Consider the following 16,304-nt stretch of genomic DNA (forward strand, 5'->3'; position numbering starts at 1 on the left):
TGGCCACAAACTGAAACAACATGTAGCAGAAAAGTGATTCTGTAATTTTATCACCACAAAACCAGGACACCTGGTCATACCAACAACAGATCTTCAAGTCATCTACACTGAAATACAGTGAAATGAATTTGGTAAACCAAGACACTTTTGGATTTTTTTCTTCCATTTGGTTTTAACAGTAAAACAGCTGGAGAAGAAATGTGTAAATATCAATCATAAGCTCTACTATTGCCTGGCCTCATGCAACAGGGCTTTCAAGCTCTTACATTTATCAGAAAAATGAGCAGCTCTCCAAAAACGTCAGCAGAAGCAAAATGGATGAAAAGCCAAGTGGGAAATAAAAAAAAAGGAGGTTGAGACCATTTTGGGATAGACGAGTAAGAGCATGATCGTACATGAGGTTTGAAGCAAAACAGCTGATATTCCCAGCTATCTAGCTTTTAAAAGCTGGGCTTTGGATGAAAAACGCTTCCATTACCATAGGCTTTGAAATACACCGAGAAAATATATTATTCAGAAGACTAAAGTATAACACAATCACTAGTGATCAAGACCCAGAATAAAGTTCTCTAGGTTAACAACTAAATTATTCAGACCCTTTCAGAAGTTCAGCACATGATTTCAGGACTATACTATTTGTTTTAATCACAGCAGCATGAACCCTGAAGCAAACTGTACTTCCTCTTAGCACAAAAATTGGAACCAACAGAAAGTCTTACCTTTGACAAAAAGTACTTTATTATAACAAAATAAGCAATCGCACCATCAATTCACTCTTTTAGCAGCTGGCCTACTGCGCTATGTAATGACCATACGGTTTTTATCCTAGGTTTAAAATACCTCTGTTTTGAACATCACTTCATTTTAAGGCTGTTCTGATCAATTTCTTTCAAGGTCAATACAGGCACCTTATACAGGTATGTCTTAGATAGTAACACCTATTCATTCCAGACACTTCAGAAAAATCATATTCAAGGAAGGATTTCATTTTCAGCTTTTCCATGCCCAACAAATCCATTCACTTTTCACTTACTTGCCGGTAGATTTTATCAGCCTACTAGCTGACCACATGGTTACTATCCCAGACAACTATGGCTTTCCCTCCTCACGACACTAAATATTTCAACACCTAACATTTACCTGCTTTTTCACTCTCTCTCTCTCTTACCTGTTAACCTCTGCCAGAGTTTCCTCCGTTAGATAGTCACGGCTAGTTGCAGTGTCTTCCCTGGTGTCCCTGTAACAAGAGAATTGAAGTGCTTTGACCAACTAGCAATTGCCCTTCACAGTGGCAGCCTGACAGCAGGGGTGGGTATATCCAGGGCGGTGAGCTTGTGGGTTCCCTGCCTTTCTAAATGTTTCTTAATCCCTTTATTTTTGTGTTACCCACGGATTTAAGGAGAAAGCGTCTGTTTCATCCCGCTTTCCCAGGTTCTCCCTGCCCGCCTTCTGGCAGTGCTTGCACAATAGACCGTTTTAATTTTAGATAGCTACTACATGATTTATACAGTGAACACTACCAAAAATCACCCATAAAGGAGGTACTTGCTTCATTCATTTCATACCTGGAAAGCATAATTTTTACGTTCAAAAGCGCCTTCATATGGACGAACGCATCAAAACAAACTCTGACACCGAACTCCCAGCAGCATTTCCACGGCGAGCGCTCGCTCCACCCTCTGCTTCCCTCAGCCCCGCCACAGGTGTCGGCTCGGCCCCGCGCAGCGGCACTTCGAGCTGATGGAGTGTTTAACGCGTAAAAAACTTTTATTTCTAACCGGTAACTGTCCAACCTGCCCCCGACAGCCGCTTCCACCGATAACAGCACGGCAGCCCCTACGGGAAGACCCGCGGGGGCCGGCGGGGCGAGGTGCGAGTCCCTCCCCTCAGCCGGTGTGGCGGCCTCACCGCCTCGCGCCCCTCCCGCCCTCGGCCGCCCGCCGCGCACGCGCACCCACACACGCCCCAGCGGGCGGCGCACGCGCACCCACACACGCCCCGACGGTCTGGCGCACGCGGGAAGGGGGAGGCGCGGGCTCGCTGGCGCGCGTGCGCGGCGGCGAGCTGAGGCGGCAGGAAGTGACGTTACGGGGCGGGGCTGGGTTTGAACCGCGCGGCGGGGAAGCGGCGGCCGCCGCCGCGCAGCCGCCATGGCCCAGCAGCTCGGTCGGGAGCAGCAGGGCATCACCCTGCGGGGCAGCGCTGAGATCGTCGCCGAGTTTTTCTGTAAGGAGCTGCGCGGGGGGACACGTCGGGGAGCGGGGTGGGAAGGAGGGAGGGAGGGAGGGAGGCCTCCCGCGGGGCGACATGGCCGCCGGTGGGGGGGCCGGCCGGCCGCCTCACGCACACACATCCCCTTTCCCCCTCCCGTGTGTTGCAGCCTACGGGATCAACAGTATCCTTTACCAGCGGGGCATCTACCCCCACGAGACCTTCACCCGCGTCCAGAAGTACGGGCTCACCCTCCTCGTCACCACCGACCCCCAGCTGAAGAACTACCTCAACAACGTGGTGGAGCAGATGAAAGGTGGCGGGGCCGGGGGGGTGGAGCTGAGGGGGCCTCTTGGAACTGCCAAGGGGGTGCCGCTGGCGGGAGGCTGCCGTGCCCTCCGTGTTGTGTCTATGCTGATGCTTCTGATCTCTCTCGCACCGCTGTGGCTTCTTTCAGAGTGGCTGTACAAGTGCATCGTGCAGCGCCTGGTGGTGGTCATCTCGAGTATCGAAAACGATGAGGTTCTGGAGCGGTGGCAGTTTGACATAGAGTGTGACAAAACTGCAAAGGATGAGAGGTGAGTAACAGTGTGTGTTCCTCTGTGCCTGCTCTTCCTTAGCAGCTGTGCAGGCACAAGATAAACGCCATGTGCATCAGCACTGTTCTGGTTCCTCAGAGCAGATGAGAGTGTGTTTTCTCGGTATGAGCATCAAACCTTACCAAACCTGCTACCTTTCTTACTGCTGTTCCTTCTGTTTGTCTGTAAACTAGTCATTATATGATTGAAGCATACATAATCCTCAGGTGTGGGGTTTTTTGTTTTGGGTTTTGTTTGGGGTTTTTTTTTAAGCATCAGATCAAAACTTGATTTTTAATCTTCAACAAAGTATAGAAAATCCTGTAACCAGGTCCCTGCCCTACAGAACTACTGCTTTCCTGCTGTTATGCAAAAACGTTCTCATCCATTCTGGGCTGAGAATAAATATAACAGTCCTTGCAAATACTGTGAAGTTTCACAAACATCAATAAAGAGAAACCAACTATTGCTTAACTTCTCTAAGCTTGTCTACCTAGGGCTTAAAAGAGAGTCACTACTATAAAAAATACTATAGCAAACAAACCAACAGAACTTACCAGAGAGAACTGTATTTAAAGAAAACTGTCAGTCTAGTAGAAGCTTGCTTTCTTAACAGAGTTCTCCTATTTTTCCAGTGCACCACGAGAAAAATCTCAGAAAGTTATTCAGGAGGAAATTCGATCTGTTATCAGACAAATAACTGCCACAGTAACTTTTCTGCCACTGTTGGAAACTGCCTGTGAGTATCCTAACTTCACTATAGAAACCAAACATTTCTTTTGGAAAACCTCAACAACTTTTCCACTTTAGAAAATATTTTCTGCTGATTTTTCTGAGGTTTTTTAATTATTATATGTCATATACCATCACATTTCTGAGACAGCATTGTGTTAGACTGAGGTCATGTCTCTTGCAATTGTGTACAGTATGGAAAACTGTTGCATCAAATACTTTTAAGAATTTACTTCTGTAAGTAGTAACACAGTAAAAATAATTGCAAATGTAAATACTGTATGTCATCTCTTGTTAAAGAACTTTGAGCAACTTCATTTAAAGGGACTAGTGGTACTTTCTCCCCAAAATACTTAGCTTTTTTGTCAAAAGGACAGAAATTGGGGTAACTTAACTTAATGATAGTAGTATGTGTACTCTGAGGAATATAAGTTTTCATAAATAATAAATTCTTTTGTGACTCTAGCTGCAGACAGACTTGTATAAATAACCATTCAGTTCATACGAAGTGTTACATAGAGCTCAGCTCCACAGCATTTCAGCATGTTTAAAAAAAATAAACATCACACTTGAGAAAACTAGCTATGTGAAAAGAAATAGTAGTTAAAAGATGAAAACAAGTCCTGGTTGTATTCATGTGTAGCTATTTTAGTTACCACTGTAATTTCTGAGAACCTTGGTTCATGTCTCAAGTTCTAGAAGATGCACTTTAACTTCAAACATGCCCTCTTATGCCTGCATTACTCTTAATTTATTCCCACTTGCTTACAGGTGCCTTTGACTTGCTGATATACACAGATAAAGATTTGGCGGTGCCAGAAAAGTGGGAAGAGTCAGGACCACAATTCATAGCCAATTCAGAAGAGGTTCGTCTTCGTTCCTTCACTACTACAATCCACAAAGTAAATAGTATGGTGGCTTACAAAAAGGATCCCCTCCCCTAAGACGTAGGGGGGAGTTTTGTATATAGCCTGTCACCTTGTACAGTTTCTGTTCATAGTGCAGCTAAGTCATGAACACATTGTTACTGTTGCTCTTGCTGAAGTATGATACAGAAAAAAGGCAACGTGGTTGTCTCTGATAATGTGGTGTAACAGTAGACTAAGCTGCCATTGTTTTTAAAGAAGACTAAATAAGGTATTTGATAGTTCAGTTCTGACTTAACTCTATGAGCTGAACTAATGGTGTGTTAAACTACCCCATTCACTAGAAAAACTGCCGAAAGCTAGGATTAATTGCTAGAATTGTGTTCAGATCCTATAATTTAGTATTTTAAGATTATAATAAACTGCATTCTATTAGCAGGCTTCAGTTCTCTCTGGCACTAAAAAAATCTCTCTCCTGACATGCCAGTTCTTCATGTTAAAAGCCTGGGCTGTTTTATTAGCCGAAACAATCCTACAATGAATCAAAAATTCTGAAGTTACTCTTTACAATGAAAGCAGCTGTTTATCAGGAAAATCTTAAATAGATGAAGCCTTGTATATTAACAACCACTGGACTCTAGGTTCTGGGGAGGGTGGTGTTCTAAGTCAGTTTATGTCTCTAGTGTCTGTCAAGCATTTTCTATGTTTGTATTCTTGTTTTACAGAATAAAGCTTGAAATTGTATAGTGTTCTCTAATTCAGAGTCTGTAGTACTTTGTATTTTAGATGGTTTTATGAATGCTACATCTTAGTTTATAACTGTCACAGAACTAATACCCTAAAAGCATCCTACTTCCCTTGTTCTTTAACTGTCTCAAAGCAAGTGCTGAAGAGTCAATATGAAATCCCTTCATGGATTAACACTTTGCCCCCACTTACGTCTTCAAATAACAGTATAAATCGTCACAGTGACCTACCGATTAAGCGCACTGTTGCCTTCCATGTTTGTTAAACAGCATACAACTCATCCTGCATTCTTCACCCATTTTCGTACTGGGAGAAATGAGGGATTTAAAACTTTATTAATAAAACTTTCAGGCTCTTCCGTGGTTTTGTTAATTTCCTTCACTGAATTCACTTCAGCCAGAGTATTTAACTTTTCCCACTCTTCTAGAGTGATATATGACTCTTCCTGTTTTAACAGTGGAATTTCAAAAGTTTATTTAAAAAACATGGATTACATGTACTCCCATCACCATATTCCAAAGTTTCTGGGCTTTCCTACCAGGAAATAGCTCTCTCCAGCAGTCCCAAACTAGCAGAAGCGAAAAGGCAGCCTTTTGCAAATCAGTAGCACAAAATAACGGGTTTTTAAAATAAATACAATCTAGGTACTTAAAAAAAAGTTATATTATTCACTACTAGGGCTTGCACTGCCGTAACAGAGGAATACCTAGGGTTTTCTTCTGCCCATCAGCAATAAACAGGTGACTGCACTGCCCCTTTACACCCAAAAGGAGGTGCACTTCAAGGAGTGCAACTTCAAGCACTTCCTCTGGGGAGGATGGGATCAAAGCAGTGAGTGCAAGCCAACTGTAAGAGAAATTTAAATCAGGAACTGACAACCACTGCTTTGTATCAAAGATGAGATCAGGAGGTGACGGGTACAGAGCCAGCAGTAATGAGTATAAAAAAAGACTTGTTTTACAGAAAGGCAGAAGTCAGATTGCTCCGGGAAGTTCAAGTCACTTATTTCTTGTACCAAACGCTATTTATCTTCTTCAAGAAGGACCAGCCCAAAGTCCGCCTCCATCATCATCATCTGTATATTTCTTTTTTTATAGAGGCACCAACAGTCAAGAGATGTAGTATATCATTGCATAGAGATAATGTCCATGAAAACTACGTGTGAAAAGGAACAGGTTATAAATCCTGAAGTTTTCACAAAGACCCTGCAGAACAGGAAAGAAAGAAAAAAACCAGTCACATTAATGCAATCTCCCAGAAGTCAAGCCTTTATGGAGGTGTCCAGTAGGATCTGCTAATACCTAATGGGACCCACACTCTTCATCAGTTTCCCCTACTTTGAGGGTCACTTCTGTAGAGTGAAGAACCAAAAACAAAGCCCCCCTCATCTCTGATGACAGTACAGTTACTCTTACGAAAGCGGATAAAGGGTAAGATTTAGAAGTTACACAACAGGCATTCCTCACCTGCCTAGTTCAGCTGACGTATAAGCTGGTTGATCGCTTCGCCTCTGCAGCCAGGCTTACCCATTTCCTTGAGGAAACCCACTTTGTTACGTGACGCATGGCGAGCCACTGACAGATGGAATGGCCATAGAAAGTTTGTGACTTTTTTGAAATGTTTACCAGCTGAGTAGATCTCATAAATAAGGTCTTCCAGGCAAATAATACCACAGTTCCCTGCAGAAAATAAAATTTAAAAAAATTTTAAAAACCCAACAAAACAAAAAGCTCCCCACAAACAACACATACATGAGATGCCAAACGGTATTATCTTTCCTCACACTACTCCAGAACTGCCAGTCCTCATATATGCATCTTGTAAGATTTTTCTCTCTTCCCCCTTAGGTCAGATTGCAACCTCTCAACATCTGCCTCTTCCCTTGATTCACTTTGTTTTCTCATCATCTTCCTCACCTAAATGTTCCTCTATCAGCATATTGTCTGTCAGAGGCATCCTCTTTTTCTTAATCTTGGCCTCACCCCGTTTCAGGATGAGCTCTCGTACAGATTTCAGGTTAGGGTGTCTGTGCAAAAACAAAAATCAGATTCTGTGATGGAGAGACATGATACAGTGGGAAGTCCCATCCTACTCCTTCGTATAGAGGTGGGAAAACAACCAAGTTATGTTTAGAACAATGAGAAAAGGGACAATAACAAGTTTTAGATATAAAGTTGACAAAGTTTTTACCATTACTGGGAAAGCCAGCTATGAACTTGTGATACCAGATGGAGAATCAAAAAGCTATGATATTTACATACAAGCTACTATCAAGTCACAGGACTGGTACTCACCCCCACGCCACATAAGGTTCCACAATCCGCAGCATCTTCAGCGATAAAGGAGTCAGTTTAACAAATGTTCCAGTGAAATTTTTTCTCAGCCGCAGCAACTCAATCACTCTTCTTACCCTCCTACTCACTCCCTTAATACTGAGGCACAAAAAAAAATACTATTAGTAACCATGTTCCTCTAATACAACAACAAAAGGTCTCAGATTACCTGTAAGGAGACATGTCTGGGTTGATCACCCTTCCTTTGCTTAGCAGTGATAGGACAGCTACAAATAGCAGCGATAATAAAGGTAAGGAGTAACAAAAGTTTCTTACTCTACAATCCGCACAACAAAGGCGAGTTTGTGCTCCTGAGGTACAGCCACGATCTGTCCAGGTCTCTGCTCCATGCGCCTCAGCCGGGTGTCATCTCGATGTCTGCGCCATGAATCTCGAACAAAAGCCTCAAGGCGTTTAAACTGGATTTGTTTCCCCTTCTGGTGCTAAAGACAAAAGGATAATAAATTATCACCCTTCCCAACAGTCTGAGAGGTTTGCATCTCAAAGGCCAAATGAAATCCAGAACTTGATGAACTATATGCTCTTTCAGTTTTGGAGGCAGTAAGAAAATAAATTTGATAATCTAAGCCCAAGGGAGACAGAACTGAGGGACAACATATGAATTTACAAGCAGCTAGCTATGATTTATGAACAGTGAACAAAGTTTTTCCCCAGGAAAAAAAAAATTAGGAAAACCAGAGCAAAACCCAGGATACTTCTAGGCACAGAAGAAATCACATGGAAGCATTACAGCCACAGACAGATTTTCACAACTACATACACAGCTCAGCCAGTCACTGGGAAAGCCAGGAACAACATATGTAGCTGTGTAAAATATGCTACAGCAACACCCTAGTGTAACTCAAAATTACCATCCAACAGAAAATAACTGGGTTTAAAATCCTTTTCTATAAAGGCACGCACACAAAAAAAATCCAAGCACTCAAATAATTATTAAGTATTACTAATTTAAACACAGAACACCCAGCTCATTTGAAAAAAAAAATCTTTTCAGAATTATGGGAAAAATTAAAGCTTTTTTTAAACTAAAAAGATGTTTAAATGCCTATCCTTAGCTCAGGAAGTACATCCACCTAAATCAGTGTTTTCTCATGTGAATAGGAGCTGAATGTGCATGGCAGTCACCCAATAATGTTTCACATACACTACTGGCTAAATTATTAGGCCATTTTAAAATTAAAGTATCTCGCGTTATGTGTCTTCTGTCCTATTTCACCTTGTAAATCCCCCATGAAATTGGTCTGAATAAAGCACGTAGACCTGATATAAATCTCATCACTAGGCTCATTTTTCTAATGAGAATCTTAAAAGGTGGCTGTTTAAGGTTATTGCTTATGCTTCCGCTTCCATCTTGGAAATACAGCAAGCTGTTCACATGTTTAAAAACATAAACACAATATCTAACAAAAATGTCAGGAGTTTTGCACATAATCCCACCAACTCCACAGAAACTGATTCGCTGGGAAAGCTTTAAGCCACTTCCAAGACAGGCACCTGCTGTATTAGCTGAGACACAGCAGAACAGGTCTCAAATTCTGACGCAGAAAGGTTTGCTGTGCTCTGCCAGACTGGAAACCACACTCTGCACACAGGGAGTCTCTGCATTAGCAACGTGTGCCACCCTACGCGCAGAAAAAGGCTTCACGATGACCTGTCTATACGCTAACAGATTTATTTAGCTAACAATAGGTAACCCTAAATGCACTCCGAGAAAGGCACACTGTCTCCACAAAGGGTTTACAACACAAAGGTGAACTAGTTTCAGACAGCGTAATCCCATGGTAGTGCACACAACTCATCAGCGGTACATTTCACCATACACCTGCCCTGGTAATCACCGACATAAGAGGAACAACTCAGAGTCTTCAATAAATTTGTGTTTCAGTGTAACAAGCCAAAAAGTTTTGTCCTCTTTACAGGGCTCAGAGACACATGGGGGAGATGCTCAATAACTGATGAACTCAAGCTTCCCCTCAGAGATAACCCAGAGGATCATCACAGTATCAACACAGAGCCTCAGCAACGAGCCGTCTCCCAGGCAAAGCAGATCACTTTTGTACCACTGCACGGAATTGCGATTCCCCGCTCCGAAACACAAGCACGGACAGCTGCAGCGGCACTGCAGGCCCACCCCGGCCTTCACCTCCTTACAGCCGGGCTCTCCCAGCCGGCCGCCCCCCGCAGACAACGCACACTCCTCCGCCCCGGCTGCACCCCCGGGCCGGGACCGCCGCCCCGGGACCCCCCCGCGGCCCGCCCCCACCTTCCGCTTGTTGAGGAGCGCCTGCTTGGCCTGGGTGGCCTTGATGGCCTGGTAGGCCTTCCGCTTCTTCAGCAAGTTCTCCGGCACCAGCGGGATCCGCCGCCTCGGCCTGCGGGGCGGGACAAGCCGGTCACATCGGTCACATTCAGCAGCACCCCACCGTGCCCCGACCGCCCCCCCGTCCGCCCCGCGACCGCGCAGTCCCCGCGGATGGCGGCAGATTCGCGACCCGCCGCTCCGCCGCACTCACTCCTCCTCCGCCATGGCGCCGGGGCTGCCGCTGCCGCGCATGCGCCGGGGCGGGGCGGTGTCACGGCGGCCGTGCCGGGGGCGCGGCTCCCCGCAGCTCCTCCTCGGCTTGCACCCTCCTTCCCCAACGGACCTGAAGCGCACGGAGGCGTTTGGCCGGGGAGGGGAAGGGACGACTGTGTTGTCCAGGCTGTGCTGTCTGCGGGAAGGGGTTCGGAGGAGAGGGCGGCTCGGTGAAAGCCTAAAAACGAACTGTGAAGCCTGGCAAGCAAGGCCCGCGCCGCCAGCAGGGACCGCTCTGAAACCGGGTGCCTTCTCTGCCGCGCTTCAAAGCTCCCAAAGAAGGCCGGAGGGGAAAAAAATAATAATAAAAATTTTTAAAAAGCAAAGGCGGTGTCCATAAACCCCCTCAGCTCTTCCAGCCCGTGCAGCAGCCTCTGTCCGTGCCGCGGTGACACCCGGGGCAGGGGAGGCCAGAGCCTGGCACCATGGGAGCCCCCTGCTCCCGTACACCTCGCTGGTCCCCGGCAGAAACAGGCCGCGGTGGAGCAGAGACAGCTGCTGGGGTGGCCAGGACAGAGGTTCTGCCTCAGGCTCGGACGCGCTGCTGTTTCATGGGAGAGCACCGCGGCATCCCGGTTTGACGGTGCTGCAGGGCTTAAGCACCTTCCCTCTCTGCTGCTCCACCCGGCTTAAAAGATACCGAGGCCAACGTTAGCCCTGTTGTGAGCACTGAGGAATGGAAATAATGGGCTTGCAGAGCAGTGGCCCCCGGATCTAACTACTGCCCCCGGCAGCTTGTGCCATGTCCAGAAGACACTCTCGGGCTCCGGCATGTCCCTCTCCCCAGCTCTCCTGGTGCAAGAGAGACATATCACCATGCCAGAGGCCTGTGACAGAGAAAAAGCCTTTTAGAAAGAGCTTGTCTTTCATCCCCTCGCCTGAATGCTCTGGGGAGCTTCACCAGGAGGAACAGGCCATTTTCTGTCCCTCCCTGGTGGCTTCCAAGTGCAGAGCTCCTGCCCCAAACAGCAGGTCCTGTCTGAAGGACCAAGTACACCCAAGCCAGGACTCCTGGGCTGCATAGCGCACCTGAAGAGTAGGCGGGCAGCTGGTCACAGCCACCTTTGAGGAAAGGATCTCAAACGTGGCCAGGGTCCTGTAGAGAGGGAAGAGGGACTGCCTCACCTCCCAGGCGGCAGGGATGGTGTGAAGAGGCAGCACACCATGTCCAGCTGCGCTGGAGAGCAGGGTGGTTATGGAGCAATGGTCTGGGGATAGGGAGTTGCTGTGCAGAGCTGTAAGCCTTTGAGAGAAGGGGAAGTTGGGACAAGTGGTTTGGACAGCCATCTCACCCGTAGATGGTGCCATAGCCTCACACTAAGGAGATGTTGTTGCATCTGATCAGGTGGTATTCACGTTCCGCTGCCTCCTCTTCGCCATGTAGGGTAGAAGAGGGATGTGTGCCTATACACTGGACTTGTTACTTTCATTGCATCTCTAATCAATCTGATTTACACCCATCAGAGTTTCCTCTTCAATTTAACAGTTGAGAGCTTGAGCCTTTCACTAGAAACCTCAGTGCTGCCAGGGTTTAACTGCTCATCTCAATGAAGCTGCAAACCTTTATGACACTCTAAATTAGGCCTCTTCTATTTTGACACCTAAAACTTGAATATCTGTATTTAGAAACATGATCCCAGATTCCAGTACCTGCTCAGGCATATGCTCTGCAAAGAATACACCTCTTGGTGAGCAAACCCAGCTTCCTATCGACTATTCTCTGATGCAACCTTTTGGATTATGAGACAGAAAGCAACGAGCTTATGAAATAAATCATATGAAATGTTCACTGAGGAAACTAGAAACAAATTCATAACTACATGTATTTCACTCTGACATTAGGATAAGCTGCTCCATATAAAAATCACTGAAATCTCTGATAGCTCACAACAGAAAATGTGGCCCATTTAAAGCTACAAATGAATGTGCTCCGTTTAACAGAAGGGAAATGCAAACAGGATCTCAGATACTTCATTATTAATGGTAAGGAAACAATAAGTAAATATTTCAAGCACTGTTGCTGTGAAATGTCACACAGCATAGCAGCATACCTAGGCTGACTTGTTAAACTTTAACTAATAGTTATGTTAATGAATGGCTATTCAAATGCCCTTGTTTGCAGGGTTACTCAAGAAAAATATTCTCACTTTCCTAGATAGTAAGCTGTTGTAAACTGACCTTCAGCACTCTGAACTCCTGTTCTCTCCTTTCTTCTTGACAAGGCCTTACATTTTCTGAGATTTTCATCAAGTGTCACAGACAAATCCAATGACTGCATGCTTACGATAGTCACCATCCGTCAGTGATGGATTAAATAATTTCTCCTAGTTTATAGGTCATTCAGAATGACAGGTAAAGCCCTGTACTGCATGGAGGATTTTTACGCTTTCATTTCAAAATTAAAAAAAAAAAAAAATCAGTATATATTTTTTAGCAAAGCATGTTACCTTTTGATACTAGATACAGCAGGTCTTCTATGCTGTATTGAGGAGATGGTGTTTGAAAGGTTGAATAGAGAGATCAAAATCCAAACGCTGCAGATATCTTTTGAGAATGGGCAAGTTTTTTTCTCCACTCGGGAAAGAAAGAATTTAAAAAAAAATAAGTATCTCTCAGAATGCTTAGGTCCTGCTTTGTCTGAGCTGCTTGCCTTTATAAATAAAACTTGGAATATTTTACGGATGACAAAGTGACCCTGACAAAATCTCTGTTGACACTGTGTGCCATTTCAAAACAGCAGAAGAGCCACGCTTGAAGTCTATCACTCTTGCCAGCGAACCGTGCCCCAATCTGAAATCTATCTGTAATGAATTCCCTCTAAAAAGAGCCAAAGAATTAAATTCTGTTTATTTTGCCAAACCATGATCTAATCTTGGGAACATTTTAATGGGGAAAATGCCTTGTGATCTTAAATGATGCTCATTTTCAGATCTTTTAAAGAAAAAGTTTATATGATTTGGAAAGAGGCCCGGGAACTACTCTATACACACACTCAAACCAATGTTTAACAGAGAAAAAAGCTGGGTGGTCCAAGACTTACTGTCATGAAAATAACAATCATATGGAGATAGACTGATGTTTAACAAAAATATTTTTTGTGAAAAGCTGTGGATAGATGCATATTTTTATTCTTTTAAAAATAAGGTTCCTTAACATCGACATTTTTGTCAGAAATCCCGCAAATCCATTTCATGCCTCAAAAGGAGTAATCTGGGTATAATGCAGAGACATGGATGAGACTAACATAGGTATGTACCCTCAGCTAGTGGCCACTTGATATGTCAGATTGAAAGGGCTAAAAAATGTTAAGTTTTTGGCTTTGTGTCTTCCTGGAAAAAATGAGTGAGGAAAAAACAATTAATTTAAAAATAAATGTTTAACATTTTAGATTTCTGCCTTTGTCTTTTCGCTGAAGGGATTTGCTTTATTCAGACTTTACAAGTAACCCCTCAAAACTCTACTTTGTGACCTTACAATTCCTTGAAAAACTACAACTAACGGCATCCCCATACTGAGCTGCAGGTACCTGTATAAAACAAATCTAGCGATTGAAACCATACAAGCCACAGGATCTACACCTCCTGGATATAGCCCACATGTTTACTACGTTTGTATCCATGGTGAGTCCAGCCTGCTGGGCATAACCAAGGTACAATCACAAGACTTTTCAGGATTTGACCCTAGATATGGCCTCCTAATACATGAGCACAAATTTGACCCCAAAAGGGGCTATATATTTATAATCAGTTAAAAAAAATAACACCAAAACCTTTCAGAATAACTTAGCATTGTTCTTACATTTTCACTGAATTCAAAGGAAATTGGATGAGCTAGAACCCAGTATCATTTTAAACGCTACTTTCTAAATATTGTGCAATATGCATCTTATAAATAGATTCAAGTAAGTGCGTAAATAAAATAACTCTCCATTGACTACAACAGGGTGATAATTAATAACACACCCATTGCAGCGAGATTATGTCGCTTGCCCCCCTCATTGTGATATAACCAACCCCATCTTGTGAGCACCTATTTCTGTGAGAAATCCCCCTGGTTTCCATGGCCCCACAGACAACTCTGAACCTCTCCCGCTTTGGGATATTTGCCATGCTGGGCCAGAACTGACTATCTGTGGGAGATAGGAACGCTGCATCTCCCAAGAGGCACACAGTCCTACTTGGTAGGACTGAACATGAAATTATTGCTCAATGTGCTGGTTCATTTATGGCTTCATTGTCTTTTTCAAGCTGCCTCCTGTGTGAGAAGCAAAGACTTGGCAGCTATAAAATACCTTTTAATGTGGGGAGTTTCCCATGTACACAAGACCAAGTCCTCTAGCACTGCCCCAGCGGAGAGGCTGGCCAAGTTTCGTCAGTAAATGCTACTGCCATTACTACTTTTCTTTCTTTAGCACAATTCATTTACAAGTATTAATGGAAAATATTCTAACTTTGAAAGCTCAGTTTTGCAATAACTATTGTGAATACTTCACTAGAAGAAAAGCAGACTACTAATAAACACCTCACACTATCCACAACTATTGTCCTTGGAAATTATATCTGGAGTTTTAAGTGCTTTTATGTTATGAATATTAAATTACAGATTTACATCTGTCAACGTGTTCTGACATTTTCTAAAAGAGTGGTGGCACCTATTTACAAGCTTCCAAAGTGAAACACTTGTAAGAAATAAAATGTAAATTAATTTCATTTTACTTCTAAAGTACTTGTAAAGGCTTAATTAATGAACCTGAATTAGAAAAATTAATATTTTTCAATTACAAACAGCGATGAAAAGAATTTTTTCTGTCTTGTCTACGAAACAGTGTACAGTGTCTACAATTTGAGTGTACTAGAAATTTAATTGTATCTTTAAAGAAAAGTGGAGGTAAAAATAGACATCATTATATATGGTCTCCACAGGTCTCTATGACCTCTCTCCTTCCTCCACAGGGATGAAAAGCTACATTTTATTTGGGAAAAAACCCAATTAAATTATGTCTGAGATGAAAGACAGTGAGAACAGAATAGGTGTCTTTCCCACACTCAGTAATTGGGAATCCTACCTCCTACTAGATTACTTTTTAATTGAACCTTCGAGATAAAAATGCAACTAATTATGCCATTTAGGTTGCAGAAGCATATTAATAAGTACACCACAGCATGAACTATTCATAAAAATACTACAGACTGGGAAGCCATAAAAAGAGATGGAATAGAATAACCTAATTAGGAAGTTTATCATTTCAGCGTAGACAACTTAATAGGAAATGCTTTGTATACCCAGATATGCTTTCTGTCCTAAATGTCAATGATTCTGATACAATGGTGGTGGGTGGTAGACAATGAGTTTTATCTTTAAAAAAAAAAATTTAATTATTCTTCCTTAATGGCTCTGGTTACTGTCACCAAACCACATAAAATCCTTTAACAAGTTCAGTTTTGGAGACTAGGGAAGTGAGCTGTTGTTTCAAGCAGAAATAGCAATCAAAAGAGAATGAAAATGTCATAAGTGAGAAGTGATCTGCAGTAATTTATGTGAAATCACAGCAGAATAGTTTTACTGGTTTGTAGATCGCATTGTCGAGCTCTAAACGAAGCTGTGGTTCTGAGCGCTGTAATGGTGCATGGCAATAGGGCTGTACAGATCCTCTCACTTTTTTCCCCGTTAATTTATGCAGGGAAAGTTTTGGTTGGAACATTTTATTTTGTCTAAAATTATTTGTGACAACTGCCTAGTCAAGATAGAGATACAGAGCCTTCATATCTGACCAGGAAATATCAGGCAGGGAAACACAGAGCCTGAAGGACGTCAGTGGTCGCCCATAGCTTTATCCCAAGAAAGGGGCTGTGCCCCAGCTACTCTGAGCTGCCTGCGCACGGCAGGAGATAGTTGCAGGGTTCTCCTCATGGCACAGCAGAAGACCTTATAAGGTTGAGTGCTAAGGCAATAAGATAGCAGATAAATATCAGTAAATAAAAAAGCAGCAATGATTCACAACTTCATATACGAAATGATGGGCTCTAGGGTAATTAATAAGCCTAGGTGTAGGATTTTGGAGTTACTATAGATAAATAAAAATACAAGCTCAATGCTTAGGACAACAAACAGAATAGTAATTGAAAATTATTAGAGAAGGGATGAAGAAAAAAGCAGAGACCATCATTACATACTGTAGCCCCTTACACCCACATTTTGAATGCTACAGCTTTGGTCAATCCTCTTTCTTCCATCTGTCCAT

General features: G+C 43.4%; 2 protein-coding genes across 2 annotated transcripts; one reads left to right on the forward strand and one right to left on the reverse strand.

Annotated features, from left to right (window-relative positions):
- The first annotated feature begins 2,150 nt into the window (after positions 1–2,150).
- Positions 2,151–4,486, forward strand: MAD2L1 (mitotic arrest deficient 2 like 1). The gene is made up of 5 exons (XM_068403192.1): positions 2,151–2,226; positions 2,381–2,527; positions 2,669–2,789; positions 3,425–3,528; positions 4,293–4,486. The coding sequence occupies exons 1-5, from the start codon at positions 2,151–2,153 to the stop codon at positions 4,463–4,465; spliced, it is 621 nt and encodes a 206-aa protein (XP_068259293.1). The 3' UTR covers positions 4,466–4,486.
- Positions 4,487–5,582: 1,096 nt separating this feature from the next.
- Positions 5,583–10,054, reverse strand: RPL7L1 (ribosomal protein L7 like 1). Its single transcript, XM_068403191.1, has 7 exons — positions 10,002–10,054; positions 9,752–9,860; positions 7,744–7,910; positions 7,429–7,566; positions 7,051–7,160; positions 6,601–6,813; positions 5,583–6,339 (listed from the first exon to the last, which is right to left on the reverse strand). The coding sequence occupies exons 1-6, from the start codon at positions 10,040–10,042 to the stop codon at positions 6,605–6,607; spliced, it is 774 nt and encodes a 257-aa protein (XP_068259292.1). The 5' UTR covers positions 10,043–10,054; the 3' UTR covers positions 5,583–6,339; positions 6,601–6,604.
- Between the last annotated feature and the right edge of the window lie 6,250 nt (positions 10,055–16,304).

Source organism: Nyctibius grandis, chromosome 6 (assembly GCF_013368605.1).
Source record: "Nyctibius grandis isolate bNycGra1 chromosome 6, bNycGra1.pri, whole genome shotgun sequence".
NCBI classification, from domain to species: Eukaryota; Metazoa; Chordata; class Aves; order Nyctibiiformes; family Nyctibiidae; genus Nyctibius; species Nyctibius grandis.

Bases quoted from the DNA above. Each gene is read 5' to 3' on its own strand.
- MAD2L1 (XM_068403192.1), top strand. From the start codon at position 2,151: ATGGCCCAGCAGCTCGGTCGGGAGCAGCAGGGCATCACCCTGCGGGGC. The intron at 2,790-3,424 runs GTGAGTAACAGT...CTATTTTTCCAG, and splicing joins AAAACTGCAAAGGATGAGAG to TGCACCACGAGAAAAATCTC. The intron at 3,529-4,292 runs GTGAGTATCCTA...ACTTGCTTACAG, and splicing joins GCCACTGTTGGAAACTGCCT to GTGCCTTTGACTTGCTGATA.
- RPL7L1 (XM_068403191.1), bottom strand. From the start codon at position 10,042: ATGCGCGGCAGCGGCAGCCCCGGCGCCATGGCGGAGGAGGA. The intron at 7,567-7,743 runs GTAAGAAACTTT...TTTGTGCCTCAG, and splicing joins TTTGTTGTGCGGATTGTAGA to TATTAAGGGAGTGAGTAGGA. The intron at 7,161-7,428 runs GTGAGTACCAGT...GTTTTTGCACAG, and splicing joins GAACCTTATGTGGCGTGGGG to ACACCCTAACCTGAAATCTG.